This window comes from Pogona vitticeps, chromosome 15 (assembly GCF_051106095.1).
Source record: "Pogona vitticeps strain Pit_001003342236 chromosome 15, PviZW2.1, whole genome shotgun sequence".
Taxonomy (NCBI): domain Eukaryota; kingdom Metazoa; phylum Chordata; class Lepidosauria; order Squamata; family Agamidae; genus Pogona; species Pogona vitticeps.
The window spans coordinates 11631231-11647611 of record NC_135797.1 but is presented as its reverse complement, the minus strand read 5'-3'; the positions used below and the strand labels follow the sequence as shown (position 1 = coordinate 11647611).

The window sequence follows — 16381 nt, the reverse complement described above, 5'->3', positions numbered from 1 at the left end:
GGTGTTTTATTTGGATTTTCACACTTCGATATAGAAACGGCAACGGTCACGACAGCCTAAAATTGTTGAACATAGCAGTTTTAATTATAATTATAATAAAGTCTCCTAATGACTTTTAAGATGGAGGGATGATACGACAAATCGGAAGCCATTTAGAATATAATTTTATCTAACGTGTGGGGAGAGGGGAGGGAGTACTTAAAAGAGTACTCCGCCTTGCGCAGCTTTCTTGGCGGGCAGAAAACACGAAAATTAAACTACCTTTGGACTCGTATCATAAAAATTACAGGCACCGGCAGCAATGCCAGATTCTTAAATCAACATTTCTTGGGGATCCGAAGCCCAGGAAAAACCACATTCTGCCCAAGTAAAAAAACCCCAAACTGGGCAGGAGAAACGGGCACTCGGAAGAGCAAGGGTGGTGGGCGCAACCAGCCTGCAAGACGGGGCTAGGGGGATGGTGGTTTGCGTTCTTCTGTCTCCTGAATTCCAAAATCTGCATCCAAGGGCCGTGTCTTTTCTGAAGTTGCATGCGCCGAGGTGTGTTGCAGTGGTGGCTATGCCACCCCTCACTCGTCCGCCACGGAGGCATGGATCTACCAAGAGAAATGCATAGAAACTGTCACTCATTGCAGAGTTTCCTGCAGGGAAGAGTCCTTCCCTGCAGGAAACGCGATCCAGCCGGACGCAGTTCCAGATTAAGGAGAGCCGCCGGATGGAAAGCTAGGATTCCCAACCTAGCCTTCCATAACGGTTCTATCGTGATGGTCACCCTTGGTCTCACCCAGCGGTCACCGGGGCACGTCGGCCCTCCGAGCGGGGGCTGGCGGGCACTCACCCCCTCGGCGATCTTCGGCCAGCGGAGAGCCATGAGGATCTCGTCCGTGGCGTTGGGCGCCCGTTCCAGGTTCCACACCATCAGCGACTCAAAGGTGGATTTCACCTGCAGCTGCCTTTCCTGGGGGTCGGGGGGTGGTGGAAGAACAGTCGATGGGGGTCACATCCAGCGCCCATACTTCCTTTTTGCAGACCTGACCCCAGTCTGTCTGGCCACCCTTTGAACACCTATATCCCTCGTACAGGCAGAGGCTCACAAAGCCATCCCAGGTTCATTTTTCTGCATTTTTGAAAAAACCGCACGGCCATTTCCGCCCTTTACGCTTAACGATATACAACGGAAATCTGTATCGCTACCAGGAGGTAAGTTTGCATACATTCTCACGGCCTGCCCTGCTGTTGATCCTCATTTGATCGCCTGTCGCGATAGAGATGGCCGACTGAAACAAGATCCCCCCCCACCTTGCTCTGGTCCCCCCTGCTCTGGTCGGGCACCCGGCCACTCTGCCCCCCAGCCGAGGAACTCACCGCTGGTGGCATCAAGGGGGGCTGGCCCTCTTCCAGTACCAGCCCCACGTAGCCCTCGGGAACGGCGGTCCGGATCCCCTTGAGGCTTCGCCCACGGAAGGACACGGATGACACTGCCGGATGCAAAGGGGTGGGGGGAGTAAAATTACAGATTGACAAGAAAAGCAATGGCGGGGGGGGGGGTAAATATTGGGCTGGTGGCTCTTAGGAGACTTCAGGTCCGGTCAAGAGACGGGTAAAGTGACTTTTCAAAAAGCAATAATCCCTGCTCCTCGTTGCACGGTTTGGAAAGTCGCTGGCTGTCATTACAGCATCGAAACGGTAACTCAAGAACGTTGGCTCCCAACCTTCTGGAGACCGGGTTGCCATGTCTCTCTGCGCCTCTGCTCCAGGCTTCCAAGCCGGGCGAAGGGGAGTTGCCCCAGAGAGGACCGCCAACCCCTTGGCCGAGGGAAAGGGGTGCTGAGGAGTCCCCTTAGATGAGTCTTGATCCCTGAAATGCATGCCAATGTTTAAGCCTCCATTTGGGGAAATTACCAACTGGAGGATTCGAACTCATGTCCCTGACACACACCCCTCCCCCCAGTTCAGTCTCCCAGCTTTCAAAAAGATGCCTCTCTGGCTTTCAGGATCAGCCTCCCCAAATCCTTGAAACTCATGGTTAGGAACAGGACAGGGGGGGAGAGAAGCAGGTTTCCAGGCAACACTTACATCAACCGCATTGCTCGCATGGGGTCTACTCTAAAGCCGGGACCAACCTCTTCCCAGGTCTACTCCAAAGCTTTTAAATCGGTTTTCTCTCTCTCTCTCTCTCTCTTTTTTTTTTTTTTTTTTTTTTTTTTTTTGCAACGAGGGGAAGCCGCCTTGGGTGTTTTTTAAAGAGAAAGGCGAGATATTTTTTTTTGTTTTTAATTGCAATTTTTAAAAAGGTCGATTGCATGCACACACATGCATTTGTGTGTGTGTATATGTGTGTGCAATCGGGGCGTCCCGTCCCTTATCCACCCCCCCCCAAAAAAATCCACGAGGCCAAACCCTTCCCTGCCCGACCCGCGTGTCCGTGCACGTGTGCATGCATGCGTGTGTGCGCGCGTGTCTGTCCGCCCGTTACCGTCGGGGTCTCCCGGGTCCGGGCGTCGGATGGCCGGGGCGAAGTAGCGCCGGACGGCGGCGTCCCCGTCGTGCTCCACCCGGCAGGGGAGGAGGTGGAGGGCCGCCCCGGGAGCCCCCCGCAAGGAAGGCAGCTGCAGCCGCGCCGGGCCCCGATCCTCCTCCATTCCTCCCCCGGGGTTTGCAAAAAAACGATCAGAGCCTCCTCCTCCTCTTCGGGTCTCCTCGGAAGTCAGCCTCGACTTCCTTCCTCCTTTCGGAGAGGAGAACTTTTAGATTTTGCTCTTTTTTTTTACAAAAATGCAAAAAAACTGCGACTCCCAGAATTCCCCTCCCTTTGCCAGGATCCTCCGCCGCTGTGGAATTCTGGGAGTTGTAGTCCAAAGCAAACCCTTCCAAATTTAGCTTTTTCAAAGGATGACCTGGGATGGGATCTTGTTTGAGCCTGCCTTTTCTATTTGAGCTCGGTTTTTTTATATATATATATTTTTATATATTTTGCTGAAGCAAAATATATAAAAATGTATATATATGTATATATATGTATGTATGTATGTATGTATGTATGTATGTATGTATGTATATATATATATGTGTGTGTGTGTGTGTGTGTATGTATATATATACACACACACACATATACACATATATATACACATACATATACATAATATATATACATATATATACATACATATATACATATACACACACACATATATATACATATACATACATACATATATATACATATATACACCTATACATATACACACACACACACATTGCTTCTTCAGTCCAGATTGCTTTTTTTTCTAAATATGGAGGAGCAGGATGCACTGGGACAAACCTCCCCCCCCCAAAAAAAAAATCAAAACTGAGCTCAAAGAGAAAAGACAGGCTCAAAAATTACATATATATTTTGCTTCTTCAGTCCAGATTGTTTTTTTTAATATGGAGGAGCATCCATATTTCAAATATATATTGCTTCTTCTTCTTCTTAATATATTTTGCTTCTTCAGTCCAGATTGGTGTTTTGTGTTTTTAAATACTGGTCCCGGCTGATTTCATCCTCCACCCGCAGCCGTTTTTTTTTTTGCAAAGCTAATGGGTTTTAATGGCACATTTGAAATCAAGACCCCCACACACACACACACACCCTCCAATACTGTTGTGGAAACAGCTCGGAAAATACGTTGTCCCTTGGGAAGAGGGAGGTCAGGATCCGCCGGGTGACTTTCCCACCTTTGCCGATCACGAAATCCTCGCCCTTTGACCCAACGAGTCTTGCTCTCCCCCCCCCCATCATCACCACTCCCCGTGGCAATACCTACACACACATTTTCCTTTTCAGATTTCCACTTCTCGCGGGGGACACGTCTTGCCTCAACGTCTTAAGAGCCGGAAGGGACCCTATAGATCGAGAACAACCCCTGATCCGAAGCCCCAGGGAGGGGGGGAATTCGAACTCTCAACTTCTGGTCGCGTGATGGCCTGTCTTAGTCCGAGGCCCTTCCAAGGCCTCTATCTCAATCAGCGTTTTGTTGAGACGCCATGAGGACTAGAGTCTTTATTTTACACAACCGCCCCAGTAAAAGGCAGCCTTATATTGTCTCTGAAGACAAGTTCTTAACCATCCTCGCCCTAAAAAAAAGAAAAGGCACAGTGACAAAATTGGGGGGGGGGATTCTTGGCTCAGTCATGGAATTGTTGTGCGATCACAATCCGGATATGAGCCAACAGTGCAACGGGGTTGCAAAAAAAGGGCAAATTAGGCTGGATTAACAGAAGAACAGTCTCCATATCCGGTATTCGTTCCCCTCTATTTTGGCCCCATCTTGAGTCCTGTGTCCAGTTCTGGACAGGACACCTGAAGAAGTATGATGACACCCTGGAACAAGTTCAGAGGAGGGCGACCGGGAGGATGATCAGGGGGCCAGTATGGGGTGCATGTTAGAATTTAGTTTGTAATATGCACTATTTGTATTTTTGTTGTTGTATATATATATTTTTGGTCTTAAAAATAAAATATTTAAAAATATTTGGGTTGCCACCCTGAGGAGGGGGTTGGATTTGATGGCCTTATAAGCCCCTTCCCATTCAATTGATTTTACGGTTCTACGACAGCAAGGGCTTTGGCGATCGATCTGTCTCCCCTCTGCGCTACCTTGATCGCTTTCAAAATACTGCACGGACCGCACGCTTCAAGCCCTTTCTCCATCCATCTTGCTTCACAGTGACTTCCAGGTTGCAAAAATAAACAAAACAAAAAAAGGGTTTTTTTTATTTGAAGATTACCCAGAACACAGGCAGGCGCTCAGAAGCCGAGAGGATGCTGTTGGCTTTAGCGGGCACCCATCCTTCCTGCTACCCCCCGCCCCATGCTTTCACCGGCTCTCCGCCAGACCCTGCAGGTAGTTGTTTAGAGAAGGCAAGAGTTTCCAGTTGTCCGTACGGATGCCCACGCGGGCCACGTCGTCCACGCTCCGTACCCGGAGGAGAATGTGGCAGCCCGGGGGGAGGACCATGCCGATCTCGTAGGAGCCCCCTTGCTCTGCCACGACGTACCTGGCAAAGTGGCTTCGGATCACAGCCCCCAGGTCCTCCGGCGCCACTGGCAGGACGGTGAGGCTCTCCGCGCACTTTTCCCCGGTGCCAGGGTCCAGCCGGTGCCAGAGAGCGCCGAAGAGGCCCTGGCGTTTTTCCGAAGGCCAGGCGGGCACCGGGAGGGGCATAAACAGATCCGAGAAGGTCACTTCTACCGGCTCCAGCCGGCTGCAGCGGGTGAGGCCGTCCGGCGTGGCGTACACGGCAGAGGCCTCCAGCCGCGTCGGGTAAGGGCACCGGGGCTGCAGAGTGAGCGTCAGCGTCCGGGGCGGGCGGTGGGCGGCCAGGCACGGCACGCACACGTCCGGCACGGATTCGTAGTGCCGGTCGGAGCAGCCGAAGCGGAGTTCCACACAGAGCAGGAGGTCAAAGGGGGGCGCGGGGGCCCCGGCGTGGACCAGCCGGTAAGTTAGAGAGAGCCGAGAGGGCCCCCCGGCTTCCAGCAGCCCCCGGCAGTAGTCCTCCACGCCTTGCTCGGGATCGGGGGACGGAGGTCCCTCGCCGCTGGTCCCCACTTTCTCCAGCCTCATCGGGGCCGGCTGGGTGGGGTGCACCGTCAGGGAGGCCACGAATCTCTGGCTGTCGGCCACGAGCGAGGCCGAGGAGGAGGAGGAAGAGGAGGAGGAGAGCGTGCGGGCCTTGAGGGGGCCTCCCGGGGCCAACACGGCCCCGTGTTTCTCCCCGGAGAGGCCGGTCAGCAAGGTGTAGTAGAAGCGGGCCCGGTCTTGGACGTCCACATCGGCGTGGCTGAAGGACACGGCTTGCAGGAGGTCGGCCAGGACGGCCGGGGCAGGCGGGGGACGGAGCTGCATCAGGTTGCGGCAGACGGTCAGCAGGATCTGGCCCGCGCGCCAGTCGCCCAGCTGGCCCCGGGCCACCAGCCGCTGCAGGAAGCCCATCGTCTTCCCCTGGGGGAGGTCTTTCTCTTTGGCCAGGCGGGCCAAGACCTTGAGGTGGCCGCCGAGACGGCCCGGGGTCAAGGGAGAGCCCACAATGAGCGCCTGCAAGCCGCGGGCCAGGCTCCGAGACCAGCGGCTCTCTTCGGCGGCCCCCCAGGACTCATCCAACAGGTTGATCACGTTAGGGGCCAAGGCCCCGTTCTGGCGGTAGAGGTCCAACACGCACTGGGTCAGTTCGGCCATGGGGGGCTCCCGGGTGCCGAAGGAGCGGGCGAAAAGGAAGGCCGCTTGGAAGAAAAGCCGGATGGCCTCCAGCCCGCCTCCCCGGGCCACCAGCCCCCCGAGGGCCAGGACGTGCTCCAGGAGGTAGCCCGCTCCCTGCTCCGCCATGGGGCCCTCGCTCTCCACGCACACCAGGCACATCACGTTGAGCCGGGCCAAGGCGGTGGCCGGATCCTGGAAGAGGGCCGGGAAAAGGCCCGACGTGGCCCCCGGGGTGAGGAGGACCGGCAGCCCCTCCTCCGTGCCCGAGCCCAGTGGCCGGTTCTCCGGGAAGTGCAGGAGGCAGTCCAGGTGGAAGAGGGTCACCGGGGTCAGCAACGCCGGGTGCTGAGCCAGGGCCACCAGGCGGCGGAGCAGGAAGGCTTCGTCCTCGGAGGTGAAGAGGCTGTCGGTGAAGAGCGCCTTCAGCTGCAGGAGGGCGTGCTGGAGGGCCGCGTCGGCCGTGCCGAAGAGGCGCACCAGCTGGGCTTTGAAGATGGCGGGGGACTGCGTGCGCACCATGCTGACCACTTGCGCCAGATGCCAGAGGAGGTGGCTTTGGGCGGCCGGGGAGAGGAGGTAGGAGCCCTCCAGCAGCGCCGAAACCACCAGCTTCAGCTCTCGGAGGTCGCCCGGCGAGGGCAGCAGGACCAGCCGGTGGAGGGTGGCCAGGGAGAGTTCCCTCGGCACACCGGTGGCCTCCCACGCCGGCCCCCCGCGGCCAGCCAGCAGCTCCCCGAGCGTCCCCTCCCGGGCGCCCTGAGCCAGCAGCCGGACCCCGTTGCGCAAGGCGAGGCTGTAGAGAACGGTGTAGCCCTGGTGGGCCATCGAGACCTCCTCCTGCTGCCACGCGCGCAGGGTCTCCAGCTGGCCGGAAAGCAGCCCCGGGTAGCAGCTCTCCGCCTCCCGCAGGCACTCGCAGGCGGCCGCCCGGACGGGCCACTCCGCGGCGCCCCCGCGCCCGTCGTTGAGGTCCGAAGCCAGCTGGCGCAACAGAGCCAGGTAATCGCCGGAGGCCTGGCAAGCCGGCCCGAAGGCGTCCGTGGCCACCAGCACCGTCCCCGTGGCGAAGAGGAGGTGGCGCCGCAGAGAGGCGTGCTTGGACCCGGGGCCCAGCTGGGTGAAGAGGGAGAGGAGGGAGGCGGCCGCCTCTTGGCCCGCCTTCACATCTGGGCACAGCAGCGTGGGGTAATCCAAGAGGAGCATCAGCAGCGAGACCTGCAAGGAGAGACCAAATTCGTCAGGAAGAAACCAGCCAGGAAAAAGGGGAAAAAAACGATACAGCGGGCCACGGCGAAGCCGGATTTCCGGGACATTCTCCGCGGGAAGATTCTCTTCTCCCTCAAATGATCGGAGATCTCTTTAGCCCAAAGGGTCGAGATTTCGTATCTGGGATTGGCAGCAAGAACAGCAGGCAGGGGCCCCATTCAGAGTTTCAACTCTTCCTGTCTACTCCCTTCTAAATCTGGAGTGTGTGTGACGGGCCATCAAGTCAGAACGGACTTACGACGACCCTAATAGGGTTTATCAAGGTAACAAGGGTATTTAATGGAGTGTCTTTACCAGTCCCAGACTGCCAGTGAATTTCCATGTCTGAGCGGGGATTCGAACCCAGGCCTCTTGAATCTCACTCTGGTACTCTCTCCACTACAATGCATTGGGTACCCTGCCATTTTCGATATATATGTTCAAAGCTCCATAGGCTCAAAGCTATGGAACGGGAAGGAATAACAGAACAGGAGGTAACTCTCCCCCCTTATCAGAACAATACACCCATAACAAAAAAATAACACCCTGATCACAGGAAACACCCAATTTCCTGAAAAGGACAAAAGCTGATCCCACAGCTACAAATACTCAACTATCCACACACACTACACCAGAACACAGACAGAGTTCTGACTCCTGTCCTCGGAGGAGGCCGGCCACAGAGACAGGCAAAACGTCAGGAAGAACAACGTTCACAACACGGCCAAAGAGCCCGAAAAAACCCATAACCACCATCGGATCCCGGCCGTGAAGCACTCTGTCTGTGCTCTGGGGCAGTCTGTGGGAGTCCTGATTCCTGTCCTCTGAAGGGGCCGGGCCACAGAGACGGGCGAAACGTTAGGAAGAAAAACCTCAAGAACACGGCCGAACAACCCAAAAAACCCACAACAACTATTCCATCATGGTGCGCCAAAGCGCAGCGGATGAGGGACCAGCTGGGCATCCAGACATCGGCGGAGACCCTTCTTCGGGGTCCCTTTAACGGTTCCACATAACACACTTTTTCTAAGGACCGAAGGAACAAACGTTATTACCTTGAGCTGCTCCGTTAATCTTTCGCTCCGGAGATCCCGCAGCAGTTCGGCCACAAAGGTGTCACTGGCGCCGTGAGATAAGAGGAACGCGGTGGGACCTGACCGGAAGGCGGCGATGGTGTCCGGCCAGCTCTCTCCTCCCCTCGAACCCATGGCAAAGCCTGGGAAGTACATCAGAAAGAGAGAGAGAGAGACAGAGAATGTTAGATATGGACTTTTCTCTACTATCTCTTGTTGGTTTCCTTCCTTCCTTCCTTCCTTCCTTCCTTCCTTCCTTCCTTCCTTCCTTCCTTCCTTCCTTCCTTCCTTCCTTCCTTCCTTCCTTCCATCCATCCATCCATCCATCCATCCATCATTTCTTTCTTTCTTTCTTTCTTTCTTTCTTTCTCTTCCTTCCTTCCATCATTTCTTCTTTCTTTCTTTCTTTCTTTCTTTCTTTCTTTCTTTCTTTCTTTCTTTCTTTCTTTCCTTCCTTCCTTCCTTCCTTCCTTCCTTCCTTCCTTCCTTCCTTCCTTCCTTCCTTCCTTCCTTCCTTCCCTCCTTCCTTCCTTCCTTCCCTCCTTCCTTCCATCATTTCTTTCTTTCTTTCTTTCTTTCTTCTTCCTTCCTTCCCTCCTTCCTTCCTTCCATCATTTCTTTCTTTCTTTCTTTCTTTCTTTCCTGCCTGCCTGCATCCATGTGTGTGTGTGCGTGTGTGTGTGTGTGCACGCGCACCTTGTGTGTGCCTTCCTGGGGGGGACACACCTCCCAGAATCAGACAGGCCCAGGGGATTTTGGTAAATGTAGTCTAAAGCCGGAGGTCTAGCCTCAATAACACAACTGCAAAAGGAAAAAAAGGGGGGGCGTTTGGGGTGACCCAAAAGCAGATTTTTCCCCCCCTCCCAGCCAAAGATGGTGAGGTTTACTCAGTTCTTGCAATTCAAGCAAGACCGATTCTGGGGCTCTGAAGGCATTCCTGGGGGGGGAAGCCCTTGTGCACCCCAACTCCAAACAGGATCTTAAAGGGGTGCTAAGGGGAACCCATCAACCAGGTGCCTTAACCTCGAACCCTGCGCAATTCCCACGTGCAAGAGTCCTGTAGAAGGGGACGGGGGGGCACTCCCGAGGCACGCACTCCACCCCCCCCCAAAAAAAAACTCGACAGAGGGGCAGATAAACCCGATTCCGGAGCGTTTGAGACTCGCTGCCTTGTTTATTTAATGGGGGGGAGGAGGAAACCGGGTCGTGTGAACAGCGGGAGAGGCGGACACGCGTGTCGGGGGGGTGGTCAGCAGAAGGGGGAGGTCGACCGGGTCCTGCTGCACGTGCTTGGGACTACAAAGCCCAGCAGCCCCCACGGTCAAGGCGGGGAGCTCTATAGCACGGAGGGTGGGGGGGCGCGTAAGTGGGGAGTGCAACCTTGTATGGGGCAGGATCGGGTCCCTCTCCCCCCACACCGCCCCCCCTTTGGGCTTTGCATGGGTGCCGAAGGGGCCCGCTTTGCGACCGGGAGCGCCGCGCACCGACTCACTTACCGACCGCCGCCGCCCAGCTGTTCCCGGTCCTGCTTCCGACTTCCTTTCCGGGCGCCGCCGCCGGCCGCCGCTAGAGGGAGCCCGAGCAGCTTCTCACGTGGGTCTCCTCGGCGGCGCCCCGCTCCCGGAGACTCTGGAACTCCCTGCCACTGGAGGCCAGCCTAGCCCCATTTTTCCTGTCCTTCTAACAAGCAGGCCCAGGCTTTTCTCTTCCGGCAGGCTTTCCCCTTTCAGGACCGGGCTGCCTGAGTGGGGCTTTAAATTCAGTTATTCTATTCCTTTAAATGCATTTTCCTTTTGCTTACTCATATTTATTTGATCCTTTTTTAGTATTTTGTACACTCACGTCTGTTGGCTTGAATCTGGCCTTTGAACGATATCAGCCCCCTTGCTTTTTTATATATATATATAAGAAGAAAGATGGGGTAAAAATATTTTAAATAAAGTTAAATGATAAATACAGGTCCCAGCCAGGCCTCTAGCTTTAGGTCAGATGGACTCTGGTGTCTAGAAGCCGTTGCCTTTTATTTATTTTATTTTATTTATTAGATTTCTATCCCAGCCATCTCTAGACCAAGGGTTTACCCTTTGTGGGCGGGAGACATCACAGCCCTACATGCCCTGAGGCTATTCTTATATATTTATATTTAATTTTACATGTAAAGATGCATTTTTTTAGGGAAGAAGCGGCATCTTGCCAGATGGCGCTGGACTCGAACCTCGGACCGCATCAGGCAGCTTAAGCAAGAGTAAAAAAAGATAATAAGGGTGCTGGCTCAGCCATGTTTGATGGCCTGCAGATTCTCCTCCCTTTTAAAGTAAGGCTATAAAAAGTGCACACCCCCAGCAAAGAACTTTTAACCCTCCGTTCCTCAGGACAGTTCAGCGTTTGCCCTGCTGAGCAAGGCTGATGGGATCCGGAGTCCAAAGACCCCCCCCCCCGAGTGGCCAGAGATTTTCTACACCGAATGCACACTCAGGAAACAATCCATCATGTTTTCAAAGGCAGAACTCAATATTCCATTACTCCACCAACTTCTATTAATAACAACAATAATATATATTTTATTTTTTAAAAAATTGAAAGGGTGAGATTTGAACTCCCCCCCCAAGGAGAGAGGGGTTAAATATTGCTTCTTAGCTACAGGGAAAGAGGGAAGCCGCTGCCTCCCCCCGAAGAGCCACTGTGAAAGAATTCAAGGAATTCAGAGAGCATGCCTCTGAGCATATGCAGAAAACCCAGTTTCGGGCCCGATCCTGCCCCAAAGCCTCAAGCTGGCAGAGGCCCAGGAAGAAACCGTTTTCGCTGGCACCTGCTCGCTCTCCTTCGGGAGGAGGGGGGGGCGCGAGAGGCGAGGCCGGCGGTTTCGTGAACGGTTTACTCAGGCCTTGCTCAACGAAACTCTGGCAAGTCTGCGCTTGCCGCCGTTCGCACCCGAGCCCAGGTGTAACTGTGAGCTCGGCTCCTCCGTTAGCTCCGCTGGAGATCTTATCGGGGAGCCGAGCCTGTTTGCTGGGCTTCGTTTTTCGGGACAGGATCCCCCCTTCCGGGAAACGGCGGGGCCTCCTTCGACGCGGCCCTGGTTGCCCGTTCGAACGGAGATCCACTTCTCGGAGAGATCCTTAGGAGAAACTGTTTTTGATCCTGATCCTCAGATGGGTGGGGAAGGAATAAAAAAAGATTCCCCCGGGTTTACACTTTTCAGACCATTTTATTATTTTGGAGCAATGCTGGTTTCAAGCAGTGGCTTTGAAACCTCGGGGGGGGGGTTATCTGTATTTTTAAGAAACAACTGAAAACATGGATGTTTAGGCAGGCCTTTTCCCTTTCCAGCTAATTCCTAATTATTCTTTTTTCCTTTTCTGCTACAATATACCCTTTTTCTCGCCATCATTGGGGGAAAAATTTTTAATTTTATTTTATTTTTATTTATGCGAATTATGTTATGTGATATGTTATATGTTTAATTGTTTTATAGTGTGTGTTGTAAGCCGCCTAGAGTGGTCACAATTGACTAGATAGGCGGGGTATAAATGAAATGAAATGAAATGAAATAAAATAAAATAAAATAAAATAAATTAATTAATCAATTAATCAATCAATCAATCAATCAATTAATTAATTAATAATGCTTCGAGCCAGATCTACAGAAAGCATGCCTCTGGCCATGCGCAGAGTGCTGGACATTTGGGAAAAGTCAGCGCGCCAACCCAGCACATTCAGTTTCCAACCCACTGAGATGTGCTTTGCCCCCCCCCGGTTCCCCCTTCCTCCCCAGGCAGAAAATGCCCCTCTGGCCCTGACCCCATGGCAGGCCAGCCTTGATCAGCCTTGCAACCCAACCAAGCTGGACAGTCCCTGGGCTGAGCGGAAGGCAGGATCCGGCCCTGCCCGTCTTTCTAGTGGCGGATGGGGGCCCTGCGCGTGTTCTCTACGAAAAAGGAGCGGAGCGCCGCTTGGCATGAGTTCAAGAGGATTGCGCCAGCTGGCTCGATCTCTCCGGGTGGGTGTGAAATCTGAAGGAGGGGGGGATGATGAAATCTAAGGGCTCTTTCTGACACCTCTCCGCTCATCAGCTCCCCAGAGCAGGGCAGGATTCCCAATCGGGGCCCGATTTGCACCGAGGCTGTTGCAATGCAGAGGAGGTCATCCGAGGCCGCGGGCTGGAGATCATTGGAGTCGTCCAGGTCCCCCCCCTCCCCAAACCAAAGCTGGCTTCCACATTCCTCTCTCGGCTCCACACCTCACAACTCGTTCCGAGACCTGTTCCCGAAGTAGTCGCCACCCATCCTGCCTCCCGGCAGCTTCTGCCTCGGGCGAGGGCAAGACATGACAGTTTCAAGAAGAACACACAAACACACAGATATACACACTGGGCATCTTTTGACAGAGGTTTGTGGCATGGACTTATCGCAGGGGTAATGGCGTAGTGGTGGTGGCAGAGAAACAGGATTGATCCCCAAGAGTGGGACCTCACCCGACAGGGACCCCCACTCCACCCTGGCCCCTTTCGGGCAGATCTTTGGGGCACAGCAGAAGCCCCCCTAAGCAGATCCAGCAAAAAAAGGGGGGGATCCTCACATTTTTAATCAAAAGGCAAGCCCAATCTATGGGCATCTGGTGCCGCACGCTCCCCATCACACCACGAAGTCCAGAGTTTTAAACTAACCTCCGGGCATCACCTAAGATCTTTTTTTTCCCCCTTCGCCCATGTGGGAAGCGACATTGTCCGAGGAATAAATCAGATGGTTTTCAAACAGCAACCTTCAGAGCCATTGGGGCCGCTAAAACATCCATATGAAGGGGGCATCGAGGACACCAGCGTAGGTATGAGATTTCAGAAATGGAGCCACTCGGCATGCGCTCAGAGGACCATGGTCACAAAAAAAAATCACGGCTCCGATCTCTATGCCGGTGGGTATAAAATTTGAGGGACGAAATCAAAGGCTCTCTTTTTTGACACCAATTCCTTTGGCAGTTCCAGAGAGACGCACGGGCCACGATTCCTCTCTCGTGGGCAAACGCAGAGGGTGGTGGACGACGGGGATCAGGAAACGGGTTTGCCAGGTCTCGGGGGGGGCGAGAACTTTTGAAAAGCACCTACGGGAGGAAATGGAAGGAAAAAGGGGACTTTTGTAGCCGCACAAAGGTGGAGTCTGTTAGGTTCTGTGTTAAGTTGGATTTAAAAGCATCAAAATGTTCTCATGAGAGCGTTATTCAGTCAGGAGAGCTTGGCCTGAACGCCCTGATCTCGGCCTGCCAGCCCAAGGGCGACTCTCTGGTGGCAAGGAGTTCCACAGGCTAAGGGCAACCCCCAAGCAGGCCAATATAAAAGGCTGACAATGTTCACGGTGGACGCATCCCTTAAGAGCTATTAGCCAAAAGGTATCACCGGGTCCTTTTCTCCCGAGTAACAGAGGCCAGGAAAGACATCTTTGGGAGGACTGACTCTGGCCTCTATGTACGAGTCCCAGAGCAAAACCCTACCATCACAGCCGACGGTCGGGGATTGTGGGGTTCGTAGTCCAAATCCACGGGAAGGCCGAGCATCCCCGAATCCTGATCCAGTCTGACTGGGATTAACTCTCCCTCTACAAGTGGGAGATGTAGCAGATGTGCAGCATCATGGGCTATTTTTCTCCGAGTGCTGGCCGACCCATATGAGTGAGGATGATTCTCCTGGGTCCCTTCCTAGGCTTCCTGCCTGGTTGCCCTACTCCTCCCAGCCCTCCTAGCCATTTGGTGGATCGTGGGGCTTGTAGTCCATCTGGTCTGGAGGGCACCTCTGGCCCTCAAAGCAAAATAAAAGGATGGGGGGAGGCAAATGGGTTCCCTTGACAGCTGTTTTTAGTTAGTCTGGAAGTTCTAACATCCAGGATGTCCAACATCTGTCCAGGTTTTAAATTTGGACCTACCACGAGGGTGGGCCGAGTGGCGTCTTCCAGATGTGAAAGGACTCCAGTTCCCAGAATTCTCCACCCTTGGCCATAGTGGCAAGGCCTGCTGGGAGATGGAGTCTCAGATGATTCCCAGGCCCCGGCGCAGGGAGAGGGCTAAGATTTAGCTCTCTTGACCTGAATTGCAACCGGCCTTTCCTCCTTGCCTCAGTTTCCCTGCTGCAGAACTAATTGGCACTTCTCCTCTCCCCCAAGGAGGGGGCGGACAGTTTCACTAGTGACAGTGGGCGAGGCCACTGGGATTAAAAACAAACGGCAGGAGCGCCAGCTGAAAACAGAACGGGCTGTTATTAAATTCGTAGGAATGGGGAAGCAATCACTGGGGCTCAGAGGATGTTCAAAGGAAATGCTCCTGCCTAGCTAATGGGTGGGTTGGCGGCCGCTCGCGGCTTGTTCCACATTTGCAGGAGGGAAACGGAGGCTTCTCCCAGGAACTCTGGGCACGGGCCATCGGTAAAGCGAGAACAAAGGATGCGAAGCCGGTAGGATGTTAAATGAGCAATCAAGAGCCATTAGAGTTACAAAAGGCCCGCTCCTCAATATGTATCAGAACCCTGCCTTCTGATCGCTGGTGTATCGGAGCTGCTGAGAGTTCCCATTGGCTCATCCACTATGGTTCTGGGGCATTTTTTCCCCTTAACCCTTTGAGATTTTGTTTTCTACTCCTGCAAATTTTAGTCTTTAACCCCGAAGCCTCCCTTTCACCCAACCGGGCTCTCCAAGCGCCCAGCATCTCCCACCGGGGAGTTGCCTCTGGCTCTTGTCCCTCCAGATGTGGGGGGGCGGCCCCCTCCACAACATAGCCCAAGGGAAGAGAGGACACAGGATGTCACCCCAAACGCCCAAACAGGTGAAGCTTCCTCTGACTTGCGTTTTATGAGCAGAATTTCGCCCCTCGCCTTGCTGAAACCTGTTGGGTAAGGCGTCCTCTTAGAGCGGAGGGACAGGGTGTCTTTGAGCACCTCTAAAAGCGAGCCAGGGAGCTCCAGTCCCAGAACGCGGCTAAGCACGCTGTTCTTTCACACAGCTGTCATTTCCAGACACCCAAATTCATGGCCAGTGGCAGATGCCAGGCTCTGAAATCCTCACCAACGTAGAACCATAGACTCCTTGAGTTGGAAGGCGCCTATAAGGCTATTGAGTTGAACCTCCTGCTCAATCTACAGAGAACCCACACAGATTCTCCGTGCCCCACCGGTAAATTCCCTCTCCCAGTGCCCCCCTAAGTGAGTTGGCATCAGGGAAACCATATTGCCCCTCTGCCACATTTCAAACCATGCTTCCCACCATCCCCAGCCAAGAAGGGTGGACACGGCAGTCGGACCTTAGGGAAATATTGGTGAAACTCTCTTTCCTCCCCTCGTGTAGAGGTTTACAAAGACAAAATGTCTTGATCAGCCTTTTGGGGAGTCGTTGGTCAGCTGTTTGGTGTGTGGATTTATCGGGCATGGGCCGAAAGAGATGCCCCTTCATTCCAAATGGCCTTTGGAGAATGTTTTGCTCACTGTTGGATGCAGATCTTGGTAAAGTGACTTTCTGGGACATCGATTCCCAGAATCCCCAGCTCAGGATGCTGGATGTTAGTGGTGGGGGCAGATGTTCCAAAAAAACCACACCACTTTCCTGAGATTGAGCCGGGAGTCAACGTCGCCTGCAGAATAAGAGGAAGAAGCGGCTTGGAAAAAAACCGAAAACCTCGGAGTCAGAGGTAGCTGGGCCGCCACGCAACACCGCGCGCTGATCTCACAACACAACAAAGCGTGTCGTAACACTTTTAACAGCGGCCTTTGGTGAATCAGATTCACCTCTTCACCAACACCACCCCCTGGGTTGCATAAGGGCATCCTCAGATGCCGTGCTTAAG

The 16381-nt window shown here is 53.8% G+C and overlaps 2 protein-coding genes across 3 annotated transcripts; both read right to left on the bottom strand.

Annotated features, from left to right (window-relative positions):
• Positions 1-62: 62 nt before the first annotated feature.
• RNASEH2C (ribonuclease H2 subunit C) lies at positions 63-2745 on the bottom strand. Its single transcript, XM_072983782.2, has 4 exons — positions 2477-2745; positions 1366-1478; positions 839-958; positions 63-596 (listed from the first exon to the last, which is right to left on the bottom strand). The coding sequence occupies exons 1-4, from the start codon at positions 2640-2642 to the stop codon at positions 570-572; spliced, it is 426 nt and encodes a 141-aa protein (XP_072839883.2). The 5' UTR covers positions 2643-2745; the 3' UTR covers positions 63-569.
• Positions 2746-4732: 1987 nt separating this feature from the next.
• On the bottom strand, positions 4733-10141 carry AP5B1 (adaptor related protein complex 5 subunit beta 1). Of its 2 annotated transcripts, XM_072983957.2 has the most exons (3): positions 10060-10141; positions 8546-8706; positions 4733-7460 (listed from the first exon to the last, which is right to left on the bottom strand). In XM_072983957.2, exons 2-3 carry the CDS (start codon positions 8696-8698, stop codon positions 4863-4865), a joined length of 2751 nt encoding a protein of 916 aa, XP_072840058.2. In that variant the 5' UTR covers positions 8699-8706; positions 10060-10141; the 3' UTR covers positions 4733-4862. The 2 variants fall into 2 exon arrangements, with proteins under 2 accessions (XP_072840058.2, XP_072840057.2); XM_072983956.2 differs by lacking the exon at positions 10060-10141 and having other exon boundaries at positions 8546-9163.
• Positions 10142-16381: the final 6240 nt, after the last annotated feature.

What these genes read in the sequence shown, in the direction of transcription:
- AP5B1 (XM_072983956.2), bottom strand. Translation starts at nt 8,890, where the DNA reads ATGGATGGATGGATGGATGGAAGGAAGGAAGGAAGGAAGGAAGGAAGG. An exon ending in GATTAACGGAGCAGCTCAAG is followed by an intron (nt 7,461 to 8,545) that starts GTAATAACGTTT and finishes CTCTCCTTGCAG; the next exon opens with GTCTCGCTGCTGATGCTCCT.
- RNASEH2C (XM_072983782.2), bottom strand. Translation starts at nt 2,642, where the DNA reads ATGGAGGAGGATCGGGGCCCGGCGCGGCTGCAGCTGCCTTCCTTGCGG. An exon ending in CCCCCTTGATGCCACCAGCG is followed by an intron (nt 959 to 1,365) that starts GTGAGTTCCTCG and finishes CCCGACCCCCAG; the next exon opens with GAAAGGCAGCTGCAGGTGAA. An exon ending in GGCCGAAGATCGCCGAGGGG is followed by an intron (nt 597 to 838) that starts GTGAGTGCCCGC and finishes TTCTCTTGGTAG; the next exon opens with ATCCATGCCTCCGTGGCGGA.